Here is a 21,427-nt window from a genome sequence, read left to right as displayed (position 1 = left end):
CCGAGTGGGGTGGTGCATCCATCCATCCATCCCCTCGAGCTCCGGTTCCAATTCAACCGGCGCACCCAATCTCTCTCCAACCACCAACAGACCGCCCACACAATCAAATAATTCTGAATCATTAAGTTTTTTACGAAGGGGTGGCTGCCGGGCCCTATTGAGACATTTAGCTCAACTGGATGTTCATTATAATCCACTCGAAGCTTACTCGGTTGGTACACAGCAAGAAAATATATATCAATTAAACATTTTTGGAAAGAAATCATATATATAAAGCACTTATTTTTAGAAATTGTTAAATGATCTTAAACATTTAAACCTACACAGCATGGCAATTAGAACAAGAGTTTCCAAGATGGGTGTTCTTGACCCACAAGGTATCTTAAAAAACTAATCATTGTTTACTAAAAACTATGAACTCTCTTAAAAAAGAAATGAAATTGCAAAGAAAATCAAAGTGCTATGTCTATGCCTTGAATTTCCCGTGTAATATCCTCGTTGCTGGCCACTGCATATGGCATGTAAGTAAGTCGAGTTTTCCCCAAGGCCACATGCCCCTCACTCGCCCGATGCTCTATTATTAAATGCACTTTTAATCTTGGGCTCCCCTCGACACCCCCTCCCCGACCGGCTGATGTTCGCTTTCAATGATTTTTCCATTTTGCACCCTCAAATGGCGAACGATTATCACCCTTAAATGGTACTTTACACACACAAAGAATGCCAGGCATTGAATAGAATTGAACCGGTGCCCGCCACCCCAACCCCCTCAGGAATCCTGGAATCAAGAATCAGTTGAGCTGCTTGCCAGGACTCGGAGAGATTGGTCCCCGCACTGGAAACAAAGTATTCGAGGGGAGAGTGTTCGAGGGTTTGGGTGTGCTTTTATAGTCCTGCTGATATCACATGAAAACATTGGTTTGGGACTGCAAGTCGAGTGTGTATATCCCTGGGATTAGTATGCGATGTTTGTTTAACTTTTCGTAGTGATTTCCCCCATTCCGGCGATCCGATGAAAAGCTGGTCAGGCAATAAGAGAGGAATTAGGAAAATGAGTGCGGGAAATGGCTTATTGTAATGAAAATTTAGAGCTCTTCCAAGATTGCAGTTAAGTTTACACTGAGGAAAAGATGAACTCGCAAGTACAACCGAACTTGCTTAATGATTTTATTTAATTTAATTTATAATTAAAGTTCTTTGCACTTAAAATAATTAATATACACTCAATCTTTTAAGATTATTTTAAGTAGAAAAATGAACTTAAAAACTTTTTTATATAATATTTGTTGGTGCTTCTAAAGTTTCGAGCTCTTTGCAATTAGCCCTCAGTAAGTTAGTTAGTTCAGCCCATCAATTGGTAGTTTCTTTCGAAGGACCTGCTGTCTTTCTAATAGCCTGTCATCTTGCATTTGTCCTGATATGATAAAGTTCTGTGATGCCATTAAATGGCAAATTACTCAGTCGTTGTCTGGTGTCGATTAAATGAACTCAACCCAATCGGGCAACCCCAAAAACAGAAGCGGCTTTCCCTTCATTCAATCCTGATCCTGATTCTGGTCCTAGCCCTGGTCCTTCCTCTGTAAATCAGAAACTCACACACACTCGGCATCCCTGCCGAGCAGCAGGCACAATTACACGCCGCAGACCCTAAACAAGTTGGCATATATAAAAATCCTGCCTGATGGCCGTACATAGATGGATGGTTTGGAATGGCATAGGGCGGGGTGGAGGAAAAGCACTCCCTGCTGTCGTATGGATACTGTGGGGTACGGTGCTCTTAAAGAGCACATAATTGGTCTGTAATCTATTTTTGACAGATTGAATTTCGCTTTTATCTTGATTTTGTTTTGACTGACTCGGTTGCTGTTGTTCCTGCTGGCGCTGCTGCTTTTTCCGTACTCCTAATTGGGTTGTATACCAGCAACCACCACCCACCACCACCCCAGACGAGCCCAACCCAGTTGATTCCACTCCATTCCGAGCCATTCGCAGGTGGAGGGTGGCAAACCTTGCCTGCTGCCGGTGGCTTTGACGTGAAGATTCGCTAAATGGTGGCCGGCTTCTGTCCATAGTTTAATATGATAAGTGGGTTGCTTGTCTTGGGCTCGAGTATTCAGTGCGGCGCTTGGGGAATTGGGCTTGGGTTTGGTTTTGTATTCTCCTCGGAGTCGTGTTCGAGAATGGGTCGTGTTCGAGCTGTGATTCGGTTTCTGGGTTCGAGTCCGATTGGTTAAATGCCAATTTGGGCGCTGGAAAATTGGTAATTTAAAACCGCAAAGATTCCACCGGTCAGATAAGGAGTCGAATCGAGTCGAACCGAGTCGAGTGTTGGCATCCGTCCGGAATTATTCATGACACAGTTCAAGTGCTTTGCATTTCTGGTAATAAATTACATTGAATTGCCAGTGCCTCCAGGGACCTGCTCGAGAACTTTTTATAATTTGACTGTCAACACAATGGTGCCGAAATGAAGGCAGATAGGACAAGTTATGAAAAGATTTGGCACGGATAATCTTCAATTTCACACCTGGAAGCACCAGAGTTGAAGTTGTTGTTGTGACAGAATTAGGGAAATTTAAGTCTTAAAATCTAGATGCTAAATATGTTGGTTCATACAAAATTGGTTCCAAGAAGAAGGTATAATGATGCTTAATGATATTTTGTTGATAGTTAACTAAACCGAAAAGATATCAGAATAATATCTTTGATTTTTGGTATCTTTGTTTATTTATATCTAATATTTGGCTAATAGTTTTTGTCAGAAGGTTGTTATTTGTTTCCTCCCGTCCTTAAGAGTCTCTTTAGTAATCCTTCATGCTTCAGACTTCAATGAAATATTCCTAAAGTATGTATCAGTCCGAAGTAATAAAGTAAATAGTGTGAGGCTGTTGTTGTGTAATTACACTCTGCATGCAACTCATTTGGCGGACCGCCTCCCAACCCTTGCCAAAGTCAATTCGGGAAAAGTGTTCAACATGTCGCCGAAGCCTGTAATTTTCACACCATTTACCACCGCTGCCCCCTCTCGTTTTCCATACGCTTTTTCATTTGCAATTCGTTTCATTCAATTCACAACTGAAATGGGCGGCAACCGAACGTGTGCTTGCGGCAATTTCCTATAAATATGTTATTCTTTCAGCGATTATTCCTGGAGTGGGATCGCTGTGGGATGGCCATTAAAGGACGCTGCCATGATACCCACTTGCCGGCAGACCAGTAACATCGACAGGATCACCAGCAGCAGGAGAAGGAGCAGGAGCAGGAGCAGAGGAAGCTCGTCCAGATTGGAAGCGACAACAAACAGTAACAACAAGCGGACCAAACGAACCAAACGCAAACTATGTTCAGTTTTCTTTGCAATTAAAATGATTTTGTTCACATGACACCCGGTGAGTGTTGCGATTGGAGGGTGTAATTTAAATTGTAATGAAGCCCTTCCGGTGGCTGTCAAGGCAACAGGGGAACGGCTTACGCCGGTAAATTACAGGCAGAAGTTACAGCCAAAAAGACCGTTCTGGTTAACGAAAATGTTCAATAATCAATCGTACTTTACCCTAAGGTTAGCTTAGCCTTTCATATGTTTTCTAAATTATAAATATCTATAAAAATAATGTATATTTATAGGAGTAATGATTTATTCTTTAAAAATGTGGAAAACTTATATAAAGGGTTTTAAGAGTGAGAAAATAATCTTAGCAGAAATATTGTTTAAGAATCCTAGACTTTTGGATATCTTAAATATAGTTTTTTAATTCTAACGTCGCTACTTTAATTTCTTATTGTACGAGCTTATAGCTTACTCGAGGTCTAATCCGGTCGAGTTCATATATAATATTTATATAATAAGTGTAGTGTAATACTCTAATATCTATGCTTAATAGCATAAATCTGTGTAACAAATTGTTACGAAGTTATAAGATAATTAAGGTCGGAACTCAGCCACGTACGTAATGATATTAAAATAAATAAAAAAGTTTAATATTTATCAATCAAGATACTTAAAAATGTTAAAGAACTAAGTTATATATTGACACATTTAAAAATAAAACATATAGTGCCACAATTGTAAGCGGAAACTTGCCGCGCTGGGTTATACCATTAATTAAATTCAATTAAAGATTAAAACATTTGACTTTATGCCATTATCAAATCAATACATGGTAAAGTGTGCGTTCTGATTGATATCCGACTCTAAGTCTCGTCTGTGAACATTAACATTAAACAACCTTGTGCCCAAAAATAAACGTTAGATCTTTGAACCTTTGCGAAACATAAATATTTTTCATAAATTTAGAAATAAGCATTATATTTTGTTTAATAGTGTAGCGCAGTGGTTATCGCTAGGCAGTAATTTGGCCCCAGGTGAAATGATTTTAAATAGCACAGCGGCCCGGCGACAATAACAACAGCGGGAGCGATAGCAGCAGGGCCAGAGGTGAGATTTGAAAAGCGTTTTGCAACCATTTACACACTGTATCCTGCACACACATCCTGGATGGGGGACATGGACGTGGCCCTGGATGTAGCTGCACTCGCTGATCCTGATCCGTCATTGTTGACTTCCTGTTACGCAATGCACCGCTCTCGCAATTGTCACGGCCTACATAATTTGTAGGTACACACTCCTGGTTGAGGGACCAGACCAGACCAGGAGCACAATGCCAGGGCATCGAATAACCAAACAGCGCAGTAAGGATTTTATTGTTATTCAATTGGATTCGAATTTGGGAATTCGTCCTGCGAGCGAGCGAGCGAGTGAATGTTTGCCGGTGTGTGACAGTTGACGCCTCGCAAACAGGCCGCTTCCGGTGGCCTCCGTGGGTAAATAGCGTAAATAGGAGCTGTAATTCGATCGTCGAAATGCACATAATTAGCCAGCGACTTGCCAGGGTTTGCACTTTTCAACTCGATTTAGTTGACTAGTCGCCGAGCGGTGTCGGCGCTCGGGTGAAATCCGAGGTCGCCGGCATGGGAGACATTGTTTGTGTGTGTTATTGCATTAATTTACAACAATATGGCGCGTAATGAGATGGAATTTGATTATGCCATTGTCGACACGATTCGGCACTGCAACTGGAGCCTAATGTCATTTCAAAACCATTCGGTAAGTGCCTGTGTGTGTCGTAATTACCAGTTAAACGGCTTAGGCTCATCTTACAAGAGCTTGAGATATTTCGCAGTGAGAATTCATTCATTCAAGAAACTATTAAATAATTAAGGATTATTGTGACAGAAAAGTATATCCAGTATAAATTTAAGGACTTTATACATTTTAAACACCATGGAACTTATATTTTAACTACAAGAATTTGTCTGCAATAATAAATTCTATTGCAATGTTAATAAATCACATAAATATTTTTAGACATTTACATTTTCTATACCATCTATTTTTAATAAACTCATCATAAATCATAAACCTCTTTTGGTTATTTGATTAATTTGAGTTATTTGGAGTGTTATACATTAATGCAAAATAATAATGTTGCCCATTTAGAAATGATAGTGCTGTTTTTTGCCGATTCCTGCCATTGATGGCCATAAAACATTCGCAATTACACAACTGTCAGTTGATTAAAGCACCTAAATCGCAAATAAAAGCGGCAGTACAATAAAAAAGACGCAACGCTGATGAGCCTATTATAGTGACAGCAATTGCAGGACATTATGGGTAGTAAGGAAGTCAACATCACCCCCTCGACAACCCTCTGGCAGGCAGGCTACGCACTAAAACACAACACACAAAACACTCTCGCACACAACTGCTAAAAAATAAAGTCCATAAAAAACCAGAAACATCGCGTTGAGCAAAAATTGCCCACATTTGTGGCGGCTGACCAGCGGCCGTAACGACAGGAACAAGGATAATGCGAGGACACTGGCAGCAGCAGCAACCACAACAGCAGGCGCCGGCGAATGGGAAATAAAATAAATGTGCTAAATGGATAATAAAGTATAAAAGAGCGACAGGCATAATGTCCAAACTGACACTCCAAGGCGAACGGAAAAAAAGCGAACCACAAAAATGGCAATCCTTGTGGGTTCTATATGAGTGTTTGAGTGTGTTTGTGCGAGTCCTTTTTTAAGCGTAATTTAACTGTTGTGGCCATTGTACTTAATTGAACTGTCAACAAAAATAGATATATATAATGGCAAGTGAAGCAGAAAACATTTCTGTCAAAATCAGGGGAAAACCACGCCCTGTCCAATTTTATTCAAGTATGTTTCCTAGACTATATTTCTACTATATACATTATTAAATATTTCAGACTATGGAAAAGAACCTGGTGGCGGTTACATTTTTAAAAACGATACTCAGAAGAATTAGGAGTAATCCCTCTAAAGAGTTCTCGTATTATTTACATATTTTGGATAATTGAAGTCATTAGTTAGACTTAATATAGCTAATATTCATAAGATATAAGATTAAGGGCAGACTTGAAAAGTAACAAAATAAGTTCTATGAATCGTAAAAAAGGAATACAGAATAAATATAATAGTCTCAGGGCTAAAATACTAAGCTGCAGCGGAATTAAGTGAGAGATATGACTTCATGGTCTATTGAATAGCAATCATTTTATTTAAAAACTTCAATATCTTCTACCTTAAATTCCTTATATCGTAATAGTTTTTTCCTGTGCATATCTGACACAGATAGTGGGTAAACTTTGCGCTAAGCTGCGCCACTTCAGGCCCAAAAAGGCTGCAATTAAAATAAGTACCCGCCGCTTGGCTTTCCCAACTGCTGCACAGCCAAGCCATAATGCTGCATAACCTAAAGCCAAAAAAAAAAAAATGTTTGCCAAAACGCTTCCATATATACACATCAAATATATATAAAGCATACTCTATGTAAGTAAGTTCTATGTGGTATATAAGCACATTGTGTTCGCAAGCTAATTAAGAAATTACTGCAGGCAAAACAGCGTCTGCCAAAAGCGCCAAAACCAGCCCCTGATGAAAACCCTCCCAGGATTCTCTCCAAATTGGCAGACCCAACCCCCGCTTGGGCGCTATTTGCTGAAAACCACTTCACATATGAGAACGGCAAATGAAATTAACAAAAAGACCGAAAAAAGTTGGTAACGAGGGGGATGGGAAAGCCAATGGAAAATCAGTTAAGTAAAGCCGAATAAGCAATGAGCTAGAAGTTACTGTATTTGGTAAATTGTAAGTTATTACTTAACATTTAATAGATATATAATATATATTTTATATGAAATTAACGAAAAATATATATTTTTTTACTTTTGTTTGTAAGAGCAAATAAGTATTATTTCTCAAACTTGCAAAAAGCTAGAATTATTCTATTATTCTAAAGAAAGCTACACCATAAAAATAGTCCCAAATACTTAGAAAAATAATGTATAAATACCTTTCAACTTTGAATAAATTAAATTTATTTAAACTCAAATATATAATCTTCAGTTTCTTAAAAGATAACTCTCCATATTATCATAAAAATGTATATATTATAATAGCATTATAATACGTAGGCGCAGGGCTCGTTTCTTGCACTACAACATCCTATGGTTGGACTAGGTCTTACTTTATACTACTTACCTTCTATTACTTACTTACTTACTTTATTTACTTACTTACTTACTACTTACTTTGTTTATAGTAAAAAATATATTAAATAAATATTTCCAAATTCTTGCATTTTTACTAACATAACTAATAGACTTTCCAACTAACTGAAAACTGAGAGAAGGCGATCTCATAATCCAGCAGTCCCACTCACACAACGACTCCCCAAATCCGCCCAAACAATTCACTTTACATATGAGCAAATGTGGCCAAAAAGAGCCCAAAAAAACAGAAAGGATAGAAGGAATATAATGGGAGCCAAGCTGCATTCACAAAAATCAAGAGGCAAAAAGCCAAAAGCAACCAACCAAAGTGCTCGTTGTCTGCCAAAACCTGCGGAGGCCCAAGTCTGGGGGCAGGCAATTTTTATAATTTCGCTACAATTTTGAGGCATTTTATGAAATGAATTGAAATATATTTTTTCGCTCTGCTCTTTTTTCGGGCACATTTCCTCCTTCGGCGAAGAAAAGCCATCATCAAATCCATTCATGCGCTTAAATAAAATGCTCAAGCACTTGACTGCATCCATACAAAAATGTTGTGGAGAGCATTTCGAGGCTGAGGCTGGGGAGAGAACCGAATAAAAGGTTGCCTAATTTGTTCAGTTGGCTTTGGACAAAAAGTGCTGAAAACATTGGGGAGAAATTCGAAGGCTGAAACCCCTTTTTTTGCTTTTAACAATGCTTATCTTTGTCATTGTGGGGAAAGTCCCCATTTTAGGGGACGAAATGGAAAATGAATTTGACAATTGTTGGCCAGTCTAATTCTTGAGATCCGATTCGAATTGATTACAAGACTCTTCCTAGCAGCCAGCAATCCTTAAATCCAGCCTTCGGCCAGTGATTTATCAACGGAATGAAATCCAAGCCAATAAACAAACGATTTGCGTCAAACAAGCGCATCAACCAGGCGTTAAAATGTACATATGTATATATATAAATATATATAGTACATTTATTTGTACAATAAAAACAAATCGATTTTAACGCCCGCCATTTATGCGCAGTCGTGTGAACTGCAACACTCCACACAATCGCCTATAATTATGCCTCTATATACAGAGGCAGATATCTGCTGAATCACAGTTATGCCTCCATGCGTTTGGTAATTCAAACTTGCCGGCAATGCCGCCGCTTGTTAGGCATGGCGAAAAAACATTTTATGCATTTTTATTGCCATTTATTTGCAGCGCACACAATTCGCAATTTATTTTGCAATTTAACACGCGATGCGAGGCGAGGCGAAGAGTGAAAGCGAAACCCAATGCGGCCCAAAGGACCCAAAGCGGCGGCAGGAAATGGAGGCTCGACGCGACTAAATTGCAACAAACTGCACAATAAATGGCAACTTAAAACGCCTGCGATGCAAATAAAAACAAAAAGCACCAACATGCATTGCAGCAATTGTGGCAAGAGCTGTTCGCAGAGGCATTGTTATTGTCTGTGTACGGCTATTATGTACAAATACACCGGAAAAAAACAAATTTTAAATATAAAATCATTTGTATTTTATTGCTAAAGATGTATACTTCATGTATGAAAAATTATTCAAGAGAGAAACCTTCTCTGTAAGTCTTCTCTTGGCGATATATATCAATCTTATTCTGTGCTCTGTTAAAGTAACTATGTATGTAAGTTTTACTTTAAACTACTTTAAAGTTAATAAATAATATATTTAAAATGGGAAAATCATTAAAAAGTTATTATTGGTAAACTTTGCTAAGTAATTTTTTGTTACTGTATGAATGCGACCGCGTTTATTTGCGTTGGCAATTAAACGTAAATAAGCGCTTGCCATCGCTTTCAGGCAAAATGGCCGGAATATATCCGTGGAAAAACATTTATTTCAAATGCCAGCAAATTGCCACACAACGCCAGGATGCAATCACAGATAGAAGGATGAGTCCTGGGCAAGATTCGATGCAGAGACAATATATTTTGTGGACAGATGCTTGAAAGGGTCGACTGGGCTCACACAAAAAGGGTTAGGATTTCAAACTAAGAGAGAAACATTTTAATTATACATATATTTTAAAGGATACAGAAAGTATAGACTCAGTACCTAATACTTTGGCTATTTCATTTATTTATTTGTTCTCCCTCTATATTTGTACTTTTTTCAGTATAAAAGTTTCTTAAAGTTCAACCTCTAACGTTAAGAAGTTAAATACTTACTCCCACAAATACACATTGTAAAGACCCAACGGCAAAGAACATTGAATTAGTTTTTGTTTTTTCTATATGTTAATATAATTTATTAATACTTTTTATATGTATAATTTGTTGTTTGTATATTTATAAGCATTTCATGTCTGTGAAAGGGTGTGTGTGTACGTTATGAGTTTTGTTTTGGTTTCAGTTGAAGTTTGGATTATGTTAACATTCGATTAAAAGTATAAATAATTTAACTAATTATTTGGTAATTGCTTGACACACGCATAGCTTTTACGAATAGCTCTAAACACTAAACATTCATTGCCAGTTTTCCCAGATTTCCCCCGGGTATTTGTTGGCTTAGCATATATCTCGAACTTAACTTACACTTGACCAGCAATTTAATTTTATCCCAAAAGCCAAACAAAAAACGTATTGAAAATTAAGCACCCACACTATATAGTTCTTAATGGTGTATTTATGTACATGGAGTGGGATATATGTATTTTTTAAAGCCTAAACTTATTGAGCAAGAGACATTGACATTTACAAGGACCTTGAGTGGCTATATACAGGGGTTAATAGGAACAAACTATTGAAAACTTGAAACCAATTTGTGTGGCCGTTAAGCGGAGTGATTGGAAATCAATATTGATTCTACTTCCGCCTAGACACTTGGTTGAATTAGGCTCAGTAGACCTTTTGGTTCATGGAATTATCCACGGCAGCGGTGACCTCCATGTGCTGGCCGGTGTTCTCTTTGCTTTCCAGGCAAAGACCGTTCTTGGCTTGAGAGGGCGTGGCCGATGGGACTGGCGATCCGGATTCCTGCTCCTCATCCGCCTCCACATCGATGGCTGCATCGTCATCGTCGTCGAGGTGGCTTCGCTCGAGTTCCTCATCAGAGTCCTGGAGCTCTCGCTCTCGGTCCCGCTCCCGGAGTTCCCGCTGCGGCAGGTGCAGGACCGACGGCCCCGTCGTATGCGACAGCGGGGTGGGCGGCTTCAGCAGCGACATGGGCGCCGCCAGGCACCCCACGCCCTATACCAGCGACGACAGCGGCGGTCGCGGTGGGCTGGTGTTGCGGGCCGCAGCCGCCGCATAGTATTGCATCGGATGGTGGTGTGGTGGCGGAGGTGGCACAAATCCGGCCGTGGTTCCATCATGGTAGAGCACCGGCACTCGCACCAATCGCTGGGCCGCATGCGCCATGTTGGCCATGTTGGCAGCCTCCAGTTCGGCGGCCAACTGTCGCTTCCACTTGTTCCTCCGGTTCTGGAACCAGATCTTCACCTGTGTCTCGGTCAAACGGAGGGAGGCCGCCAGACCCGCCCGCTCCGAGGAGCTGAGGTAGCGCTTCAGATCGAAGGTGGACTCCAGCTGGAAGACCTGAGCCCGCGAGAACACCGTGCGGGTCTTCTTCTTACGCTTCGACCCATTGCCGTCGCCGTGCGGCGATGAGCTGTCCGAGGGTCCGTCGGTGCCGTCATCCTCCTCGATGATCTCCTCACCCTCCTCGTCCGACTCGTTGGAGCTGCCGGGCAGCAAGTATCCGCCATGTGAGCCGGCCAGATGCGGATGCGAGTGCGGATGGTGGGCGCTGCCGCCGCCGCTGCTGCTGCTGCTGGTGGGCGTGGTGGGCTGGTGTGGATGCTGTTGCTGCTGTGGATGCTGTTGCGGCTGCTGCTGCTGCTGTGTTGGCTGCTGTTGCTGTTGTTGCTGTTGCTGCTGATGGTGGGGATGGTACAGGGGATGCAGGGGGTGGTGAGAGGGCGACTTGCTGGCCTGACTGGCATTGTTGTTGGCAGTGCTGCTTGTGTTGTTGTTGTTGTTGGGACTCATGGAAGTGGGCGAAGGCGGATTCTCCGTTGTGTTCGTCGAGGAACTGTCTGCAAAGCGAGAGAGATAGAGAGAAAGAGAGAGGAATTAGAGAGGGAGAAACTCAGAAAAAGAGAGAGAGAGCTTCAAAATTGTATTAGTTGATTTGTCAGTCTCAGTGGGTGGTTTTTTTTTTGGGGGGGGGCGAGGGTGTTTCTCTATGGGGGTTGCTGCCCCAAGTACGTACTTAGATACATACATATATCTGTGCAGATTTAAGCTGCAACACTTAACCTCACACTTGTCGCCCCAGCGTTTTTATCTTTTCCACTTTTCTGCTGTTGTGATTGTTGTTGTTGTTGCTATTGCCTACCCCTTACAGCGCAGACGCCGAGAGTATCCCATCGCCCATATATACATACATACACTCATATAGATATATAGATTATAGCCATATCGTGTGGGTGGACTTGTCTGCGCGTTAAATTACCATTTAAAATGGCTGTCAGTCAGCTTGGCCGATTTTCTTTTTATCGAAGCTTTTAGTTTTGATCTTATTTGAAAAGTTTAAATTGCCGTAATTTGCCTTGGATGGAAATTAATTATTTTAAGCCCTTAATAGCCATCAGCTGGATAGAAAAAAAAACTTTCTTTCTCCTCCCAAACTCTGGAGATCTGCTGTCTTCCATGATAGACGGCTAATGGAGTCGGAGCTAGCACAGGTGAAGAACTTAAGGCCAATTTACATGAACAAATGCAATTGCAACGACTCTTAATGCCCAAAGGGTCCAATTAAGTGGGGCTTAAGCGAGCGGCAGTTGCAGTTGCAATTGCAATTGCAGTTGCAGAGTAAGCATTGCAGTTGCAATTGCCTTTGCAATTGCACTCTCCACTGACTGAAGCGTGTCAAACGCTTTGTCTGTAACTCGATACTTGATTACAAATTGCAATTAATTGCAAATGGCGATTAAAGCAGCCGTCTCACTGGCTTCCTCTACGTGCGAGTGTGTGTGTGTATGTGTGCGAGCTTAAGACATTTGCATAGTCTACTTCTGGGGGCGAAATTCTTTGAGGCATTAGTCGCTGCCGTTGACTAAACAAATTAACTACAAAATCCACTACAGCGCAATGCCCGAGCACTGACAGAAATCTATTTGTGTAAATATAGTCCTTTTTAAGGAATACGAATCCTAAGGGATAGTCCTATTATTGGAATATGTAGGTTGAATTCAATGTATATAAGAATATTAAAATTGGGAATTGAAGAAATTCTTTCTTTATGATAATCTAGTCCTTCAGATCTTAAAGTGATTTAATTATCTAAATTATAAGACCTCAAATATATAAATATTTTATTAAGTTGTACTATAATTTACTTTAAAATAAAATAAAATCGGAAATTTACTAACTCTAATAGAAAATCTACTACTTTTTCAAGCAAAAATCTTATGCAAATGCTATATATATCTCAATTAAATAAATAAAACTCTAAAGTTTAAATGACCCAATTTCGTCCAGTGAACGATGAGGAATGTGCCTGGCACATCGCATTCCTCGACTAAATTAAAAGGCGGATGAAACGAATGCTAAGCCGCTGTGGCATGTGTTCAGCACAGTTCAGTTTAAGTCAGTTCAAACCAACTAATGGTTAGTTGCTTGTCTTAATTTTAGAGGAGGTGCACAAGGCTAACTCCGCTGGCTATTTTTAATGGACTTTGACTTACCATGAGTGGGACTATGGAAGGGCAGCCGCTGGGGGGCCCAGGGCCATCCGGGCGGACACAGGGCGGCATAGCGACCCGCAAGCGCTCCCCACTGCGAAATGAAGCCGAGTCTGCAAAGAATAGAAGCAAAAGGGTATTGGTTAATATTGCCATCAATTATGCATTCTAACGATTGCTACGCAAAATCAAGACGTGAAAAAAAACCTCCGGGATGCGGGCTGAACTTAAGAAGCCATTAGGCATTTACCATTTCGCCGGCGGCCAAAAGTTGTTCCAGCTAAGAAACTTCAAGCATCAAAGTTCGGTCAGGGGGGAGAGGCAGAGGGAGCAGGAAAATCAAGGGGCTAGCGACCCTTAACAACCCCATAACTGACAACAGCTGTTAAGAATTTGGCCCACTCAACCCTCTGTAAGGAGGTTATATATATAAAGTATACACAGGAGGAAAAGCAAGAGACTCTGACATTAAATAAATGGGCGTGTTTATACTTTTATTAAGATAAGGTGTGATTCTTAACCTAAAAAGCAATGAATATAAAAGGCAATAAATTAATAGCTACTCTTAATACTTCTATTTGATTTTTTGAAAAATATAAAGACATATATTAGGGTTTTCTTTGGGTAATCTCATTATATTTAATTGCGTGGTTTTGACACATATAAAATATTATTTTGAAATCTTAAAGAACCCAGAATTTCACTTTCTAAGTACTTGCTTTTCAGTGTTTAAGTATATTCTAGAGAGTGTGTGTAACCTTGTTAACTTACTGGCTTAAAAGCATCTTTATAAATACATTTTATTTATTTATGCTGGCAAGACGAAACACTTTTCGTTATAATGTGTTCTATATTCGCATCGAGGAAAGTTCCACGGGGGAGGGTTTTTCGGGGTTTCTCAGCCTGCGTCTGCCCTTCTATTTTCGGGCCATGTCACAACAGGCGGAATGTAATTGGCCAAAGTTGGTTTTGTCTCTCGACTGTGATTGATTCATTGGTTTTTTATTTGCTGCTTTTAAGCTTCCCACGCACCCACTGAACTTTGGTGTTAAATGTAAGCCGAACGAAATGCAATTCTCACCGTTCTAAAATGCCAAGCCACATAGTATCTGTATGAATGTACATATGGGCGAGTATATCCACCCCTTGAGCTCGTTTTCGCATTCCGCTTTTAACGGACTGTTGGGCTAAGCTCCCGGCCAAAACCCGGCCCTGTTTAAGCCCTCCCATTTCAGCATTGCCGCAAACTTTGACCGCTCCGGGTCACCGACTGTGATTTCTTTTCGAGGGTGCAAGTGCAGCAACTGCAACCCAAGCCCACTCAGAGACAGACAGGCTCTGGGAGTGTGTGTGTTTGAGCCGGTGTGTGACATTAACATTTAGTTGACCTCTTTTGCTGCGGCCAAGGGTGTCGTTGGTGCAGGTGTGGAAATCAATAGTCAGGTGGGGGTTCGCACCCACTCTCACTATCACTCTGAGCTTCTCTCTCTCTCCATCTCGCCTCGCTCTACCCGGCAGTAATGATTTTCAATTAAGTTTACCGGCAACCCGGACCTGGACTCGGGAAATTATGAGGACTCTTCAGGGGCTTCCCCAAGTTGGCAGCTCAAATCACTTCTAATGGGCTTCATGTTTACAGCGTCAATTGAGAGAAAGCCGCTTTGGCTTTCGGCTAGTTTCGAGGCAGCCCCGAAGCCAGACCCCAAACAGCCGCAGAAAGACCAAAATGGGAGGAACTCCTATCGGGTTACTAGTGCAAATAGAAGAAACTGGTTCTAAAAAAGGGGTTTTAAAGTTGAGTAATTGAGAAAATGAAAACGCTGGGGAATTTCACATTTTAATACAAGTTTTAGAGCACCCTTTTTGGGAATTTCAAATCCCTTAAAGGTTTTTATAATAAAAATAATCCACGGAAGAGAAAAAGTAGTATCTCAAACCTCTTTATACACTTTTACATTTCTCCAAAGAGTTTTATGAAATGAATCTAAAAGCTCGAATACTTAAGTAACAGTTTCCCTAACTGGTTTAGTACCTAGAAGCTTGCCGACTGCGTATTAATCATTTAAAAACTTAAAACGAGGAAAGGAAACAAAAGAAATTACTCCCAATTACAGGGCTAATTTTTACAAAACAACCTTTGTCGACATGAAAAATGAAAACAAAAGCTTGTAGCTATTTGCTCAACTAATTACGCAAATCAAGACCTCGTCTTGGGCTAATGAAATAAATACAAAATAAATCTGCCCGCGGCAAACCGCGGACGGTTGGGTATTCATTCCCATTTCCATTGGTGTCATCCTGCGGCGGAAGTGGACGGCCATGTTTTTAGAAGTGGGTGCGGTGCGCCTGCCCCATTTAGAAGGCTCCAAATCATCCCCCCGGCTGTCAAATGTGGGGGATGGCGATGGCTGATGATGAGGGATGCAGTTGCTGTTATTTAGCTCTTAATGAATTGTTTGCGGTTCTCGCTCTGGGCACCCATCATAACTCCCCGTCTTGGTATCCCTTTTTGTTCGAGGGATAAAAGTGTGCTATGCAATTGAGTTGTTTAACATGGCGTTCAACATTGGTTTTTCCTTGGCTCCCTTTCCCCGCCCTGGTTTTCTCGGAGTTTTTGTCAAGTCTTTGCTTTGATGTCCCCGGGCTGTGTGTGGGGCTTTCATTGTGTCGATGAGATCTAAGCAAAGTTCAAACAAATGCAGACTGACTGAGTCTGAGTTTTTTTTTTTGACAAATGATTCTGTCTGGGGTTAAGTTTAGTAAATTGCACCAATGATGGGCATTAAGCAATTGAAAAAGTATTACCCGCACATTGTCGCATTAATGAAATTGATTTAAATAAATAAATTTAGAAAGGAGAGTGAACCCAAAAACCGCTTAGGAATCGTTCATGCATAAAAGATTTGCACACTCTAATTGGCCCATCCCGACCCGTCTGTGCGGGACTCTCCCCTTACATATTTTAGCCGGGAATTATTATTTTACATTGTTGACATTTAGCGGTGCAGGTTTTCTGAGGGGTACTCGACCTGGCCGCAAAAGTAGGCAAAATATTAAACACTCGAATGGGCAGAAGTAGCGAACTTTGCTTTGTCACTAAACGGGATTATAACCAATATTGCAGTGCCTGGGGAGCGGCTTAGGTCATATCCCACAGTCCTGAGGACGAGACTAAACAAAAAAGAACCGAAAATGGTGACATTTGTGAAGAGGATGATATTAGTTTTTGCTTTCTCATTCTTTGCTTTATAGAGTTTAGTCTTTGTTGTTGCAATATTTCGACCAACGCCATGGGAAGCCCCGCCAAATGACACGCGACCCGAGGACAGAGAAAAAGGGAAAGTCAAGCCGCAGATTCAGATATAAATCCCAGATCGGATGCATCTGATGGTCCGCGAAATATGTTTTGATTAAATGCCGTTCACCGTGGACAGCCATAGAAATTCCCGTCGCACCATCGTGATAAGGAATCAAAGGCATTTCACCACTAAACACTAATCCCCTCAACACACCGAATCAGATAGAAATGGAGATAAATTTATGTATATATACGTGTATATGGGATTTGTTAAGTACTCAAGCGATTGCGATTGCAATTGGATTGTAATTACTTTTCATTGTGTGTGCGAGTGTGTGTGTAATTATAATGTCATCGTTTGCTTTTTGCGTCATCCTGGGAGAAGAGAACAAAGCCCGAGCAGGACGAAAGCAGGCACCCTTTCCGTTCGCCGTTCCATTGTTTCGCGTCCACTCACAAGCATATCGGGTTACACCTCCCAAATGCTTTTTTCCTGCCCTCCTCACTCCGCTCTCTTCTCTCCAACTCCTTGAATCGTAATTAAGTGAACGCAATTGCAGGAGCCGGAGGAGAAAGCCTCAGCCACGGCGACTAATTAAAAATTTAAGCGCAACTGTCACAACAAGCCGAGTTCGCCAGCGAAAGTCTGCTATGTCTGCTCATCCTGCTCAAAGTCTTAAACGATCACTCAGCAATATTTACTCACATATGTACATATATACCTCTGGCATTAATCATTCCGTTTGATGATCGAGTGATAAACCCGTCACATAGGCAGCCACACGTCAGCTGGGCAAGCGCCAAGCCGCAGGAGGCGACACTTTGGCCAGGACGAGAGCGAGAACGAGAACGAGGGCGAGTCCTTTAATTGGGGTAACCGTAGGAGAGGAGAGGAGGCACACTACCGACCCTTGGCCGAACCTGACTGACTGACTAACTTCCCTTATCGCCACGATCAGTGGCTCGGGCACGCGTAAATGAAATGAAAATGATCATTATTAAAAAAAAAAAAAAACGTCAGACTAAAGCGTCTGGGGGAGTCCCCTCTCATAAAATAAAAGTGCAACGTATAAATTCTCTGCGTTTTTTGTGTTGTTTTAATTCAACACATGCGTTAATCGAGCCAACTGGAAATTCGATCTCTCATTTGGTATGCAACATTCTGAAAGCCAGCTAAGTGGGGTTAAAATGCCAACTTGTATCGTATTAAATGCACCAAAAATGTATAAACACTTAGAGTTATTATTAAAAAAAAATAAATGAATACTGTGTGAGTATTGAAACATTGCAAACATTTAATTCTTGAATAGTATTTAATATGTTTTTAATTAAAACAGATGTCATTGGGTCTTTAAAGTATACGTTTAATAGTTCTTTAAATGCAAAAACATTTATATATTTAATATTTGTAAAAGGTTTCAAAATTCAAACTTTCTAATGCCTTTCAGATCTACTAATTCCAGCATTTATGTTACTTTTAATATAGTTCCATAACCTTGTTTCTGTGTTATTATTTTCAGTGCACATTTGTGTTTTATGAATAAGTTGCAGTTTCAGAAACAAACAGCTGTGGAGCAGCTCCTGTTTTGTGGATATATTTTGAGGGTCTGAGGGTTTATTCATTGGACAGCCAACGCTTTGCATACGATACTGGAGCATTGTCAGTCCGTCAATCAGTCAGTTCATTCACAAAGATACATAGCCGTGTGTAGGTAGGTCTGGCTGCATTGAATTTCAACTGGCAAATGTTGCGTAACTCGATATGCTGGCCAAATTATAGCCCCGACCGGTCAGACATATTTATCCATAAATTCGGGGTCAACTAATGTCCGATGCAACTAAAAACGGTTGCACTTTAGTTTTATCAGTCAGGAATCGTGGAAATCTACTAAGGACAATGGACTGGTACTTTAGCCATTTGCATCTTCACCCACTTAATGTCTCGTGTAACGTTTGCCCAACAATTTTCGGCCTTATCGACCATCTTTCGGCTACTTGTCCAGTCCCTCCTCAATCTCTTCTTTTTTGTGTGCCTTTCCTGCGAAGAGATTTGTGTCACCTTCCTTTGTCCTCCCCTAGGACGATTATATAAAATTGGCCCAACCTCAGGGCGAACAAGTGGAATTGCAGTGTCTTTTGGGCTCATTGAGGGAAGGCTTGACTTTTTGGTTTCAGCTTGCCAGAGAATGTCCTAATCTGGGTCGTCTACACTGAGCATAAAGAGGAATTCGAAACATATTTCCAAACCGATACAAAGGTTTATCTCTTGTGTACGTGGAATACCTCAAATTTCGTTTTTGAAACCCGATTATAAAATAAGTTTTTTAAAAAGCGAATATATATAGTCTTGGGAGTTTTAGAAATAAGTATTATATGGGATTTCAGAATAGAAAAAAGAGACTTGACTTTGCAATTAAACGTATAACCATAAATCTGAACACTTTTAAGAATTTAATATTTAATAAGGAATTTTATTGTAGGAAATTATGAAATTAGAACTCTTTATAAAATAGGGAGAAATTTTAATTTAACAGTAGACATTCGTTTAAATCTCACTTTAAGAGAACTGCCGGAAAGCAGTTGAATAAACTCTGATTTTATAAATTTTTAAGGATATAATCAAGAGAAATTCAATTTTTCTTGAGAAATTTAAAAAAAAAATACTTTCAATATACCAATCTTCATTTTCAGTTTATACCGCCTAAATAAGTTATATAATTTATAACTCACCTGGACAACATGGCTGCATCCTGTGGCCCTCCGGGTCCTGGCTGTGGCAACTGCGGTATCGGCGTTATCAGCGCCGCGGCTCCATTCTTCTTCGCCGGCTCGCTGCGACTCAGAATACTTGAGATGGAGAAGCTGGTGAAGCCGTTGGAGCCGGTGGTGGCCTTGCCACCACCCCCACCGCTGCTCCCGTTACTGTCATTGCTATTGGCGCTCAGGTTGGCCGCTGCCACCGCAGCCGCTGCAGCTGCTGCCGCCGCTGTGGCACAGGTGTTGTTGTGATTCAAAGCCTTGCTGTTGTTGTTGTTCAAGTTGATGTTGTGGCCGTGCAGCTCCTCGCCGCCGTTCCGCTCGGGACTCTTGGGCGGCGGACTCAGGCGCTCTCCGTGCTGCTGAAGCTGTTGCTGCTGTTGCGCCTGCAACTGCTGCTGCTGCAACTGTGATTGCTGCTGGCTGGTGGGCGTGAGGGCGTGCTGCAGCAGGGCGGGATGCGTGGCCCCGTGAGCGGGATGCAAGTGTCCAAAGCTGTGGAGAGCATGGTGCAGCGCCACCGGATGGCCACCCAGAGTGCTCAAGTGATGCTGCAGGTGATGGTGCAACACAGCCGGCGGCACAGCACCACCGTTGGGGCTGTGATGGAAGTGGGTGCCGCCGGAAGTTGAGGTTGAGGTGGTGGGCGTACCGGCGGCCGTGTTTGGGGTATTGGAGCGGTGCGTGGGCGTGGCCGGCGGTGAACTGCCGTCGGCGGAGCGGGCTGGCGAGCGGGCCAGCATCGGACTGTCGCGGGCGGCAGCGCCCAGAGGGCTCGGCTCTGGACTGGAGACCACGCTGATATCAACTTCGGCCTCGGAGGAAGACATGGTTATTGGGCGCTGATAAGTTGTTATTTTTATTGGCAATAGCTTGGGGCCTTTAATTTTGAAATTTAATTCAAAATATACGAATTTTTAAGGTTTAGCAATATTTGTTTATATATATTTTAGTTTTGTTCTAGTTCTTTTACAAAACTTTTGTTTTAGTTATTCACTTGTGTTTTTTTTTTAGAAATGTTGGTATCTTAATTGAACTTGGTTTTTCTTCACTCTATTTGTGGTCACGAAACTCGGAAATGGGAAAACGCCGAGCGCTACCGTTGGGAGAGAGACACGTCTGCACCGTTTGATCAACGTTTCGCATTTAAATTCAAATGCGACTGTTAACGGACGCACAAGTCCTCGACAGAGTCCTGTGTCCTTTGGGCCTGTGTGGGGTTGTGTTTGTGTGTGAGTGTGTGTGTGCGCGTGAATGTGCCTGTGTGTGTGTGGGAAAGCGATCGTTTAGTATTTTTATTGTTTCAGCCTCTGGATTTTTAACCCCCGGTCTCGTGTCCGGAGAGCGTGAAACTGAAACTGAGACTGAGGTGGTTGGTTGGCAGCTCTGCAAATTCTTTTGGTCTTTGCGCTAAATGGTTTTCCACAAACCCGCACACACTCACACACACTCGCACACACACACTTACCTGTTTTCCTACCCCTCCTGGGAGGGTGTGTCCCATTCTCTCAGCTCGCTCTCGCTATCTCTCTTTCGGCTTCTGACCTCCCTTTCTAACCTGAGCGAGACACTCGCTCTATTCCATTCCATTTGCAGTTTGAAATTTCTTTTCGTTTATTTCGACAATTGCACTGCAACCGCATCGACAGACACTTTTTTCAGGCTCTACGGTTCGTTTTTCGTTTTTATTTTTTTTTTTTGTGGTGGGGGCGAAGAGTGTCCTGTGAGTGGGTTTTCCCCCCAGAAGAGGGAAACACTTGGCATTTGGAACACACCTAAAGTGGGGGCGCACTCGGCTCGGTTCGAAAATCGAGTCGACTCGAGTCGAATCGCTCGGCTTGGGTCCATTGAAATGCCAATATAAAATCAATCAATTGCCACCTAAGAGGGGTCAAGTGTTGCTCTGTGGCGCCATTGAAATTTTCCAGCCAGCCAGATGCAAACTTTTTCGACCAGAAAAGTGTTGGCCGAATATGTACCAATTGATTGCAACTTTTGCGGCTAACTGTCTGAGCGGATGAGAAACGATTTGAAAAGGTTTGGATTGCTTTAAAAAGGCTGAAGTAAAAGGATTATCAAGGCAACTAAAT

At 41.6% G+C, this 21,427-nt stretch overlaps 2 protein-coding genes across 2 annotated transcripts; both read right to left on the bottom strand.

Moving 5' to 3' along the window:
• Positions 1-9,814: 9,814 nt before the first annotated feature.
• LOC147644078 (uncharacterized) lies at positions 9,815-10,760 on the bottom strand. The gene has a single exon (XM_086830264.1). It carries the CDS (start codon positions 10,758-10,760, stop codon positions 10,434-10,436), a length of 327 nt encoding a protein of 108 aa, XP_086686390.1. The 3' UTR covers positions 9,815-10,433.
• LOC110187987 (H6 family homeobox) lies at positions 9,815-20,703 on the bottom strand. Its single transcript, XM_020957508.2, has 3 exons — positions 19,311-20,703; positions 13,286-13,395; positions 9,815-11,632 (listed from the first exon to the last, which is right to left on the bottom strand). Exons 1-3 carry the CDS (start codon positions 20,165-20,167, stop codon positions 10,785-10,787), a joined length of 1,815 nt encoding a protein of 604 aa, XP_020813167.2. The 5' UTR covers positions 20,168-20,703; the 3' UTR covers positions 9,815-10,784.
• Positions 20,704-21,427: the final 724 nt, after the last annotated feature.

This window comes from Drosophila serrata, unplaced genomic scaffold (genome assembly GCF_035046125.1).
Source record: "Drosophila serrata isolate PLE 108 unplaced genomic scaffold, ASM3504612v1 contig_233, whole genome shotgun sequence".
Lineage (NCBI taxonomy): Eukaryota > Metazoa > Arthropoda > Insecta > Diptera > Drosophilidae > Drosophila > Drosophila serrata.
The sequence above is the reverse complement of the archived record's forward strand: the minus strand, read 5'-3'. Positions and strand labels throughout refer to the sequence as shown.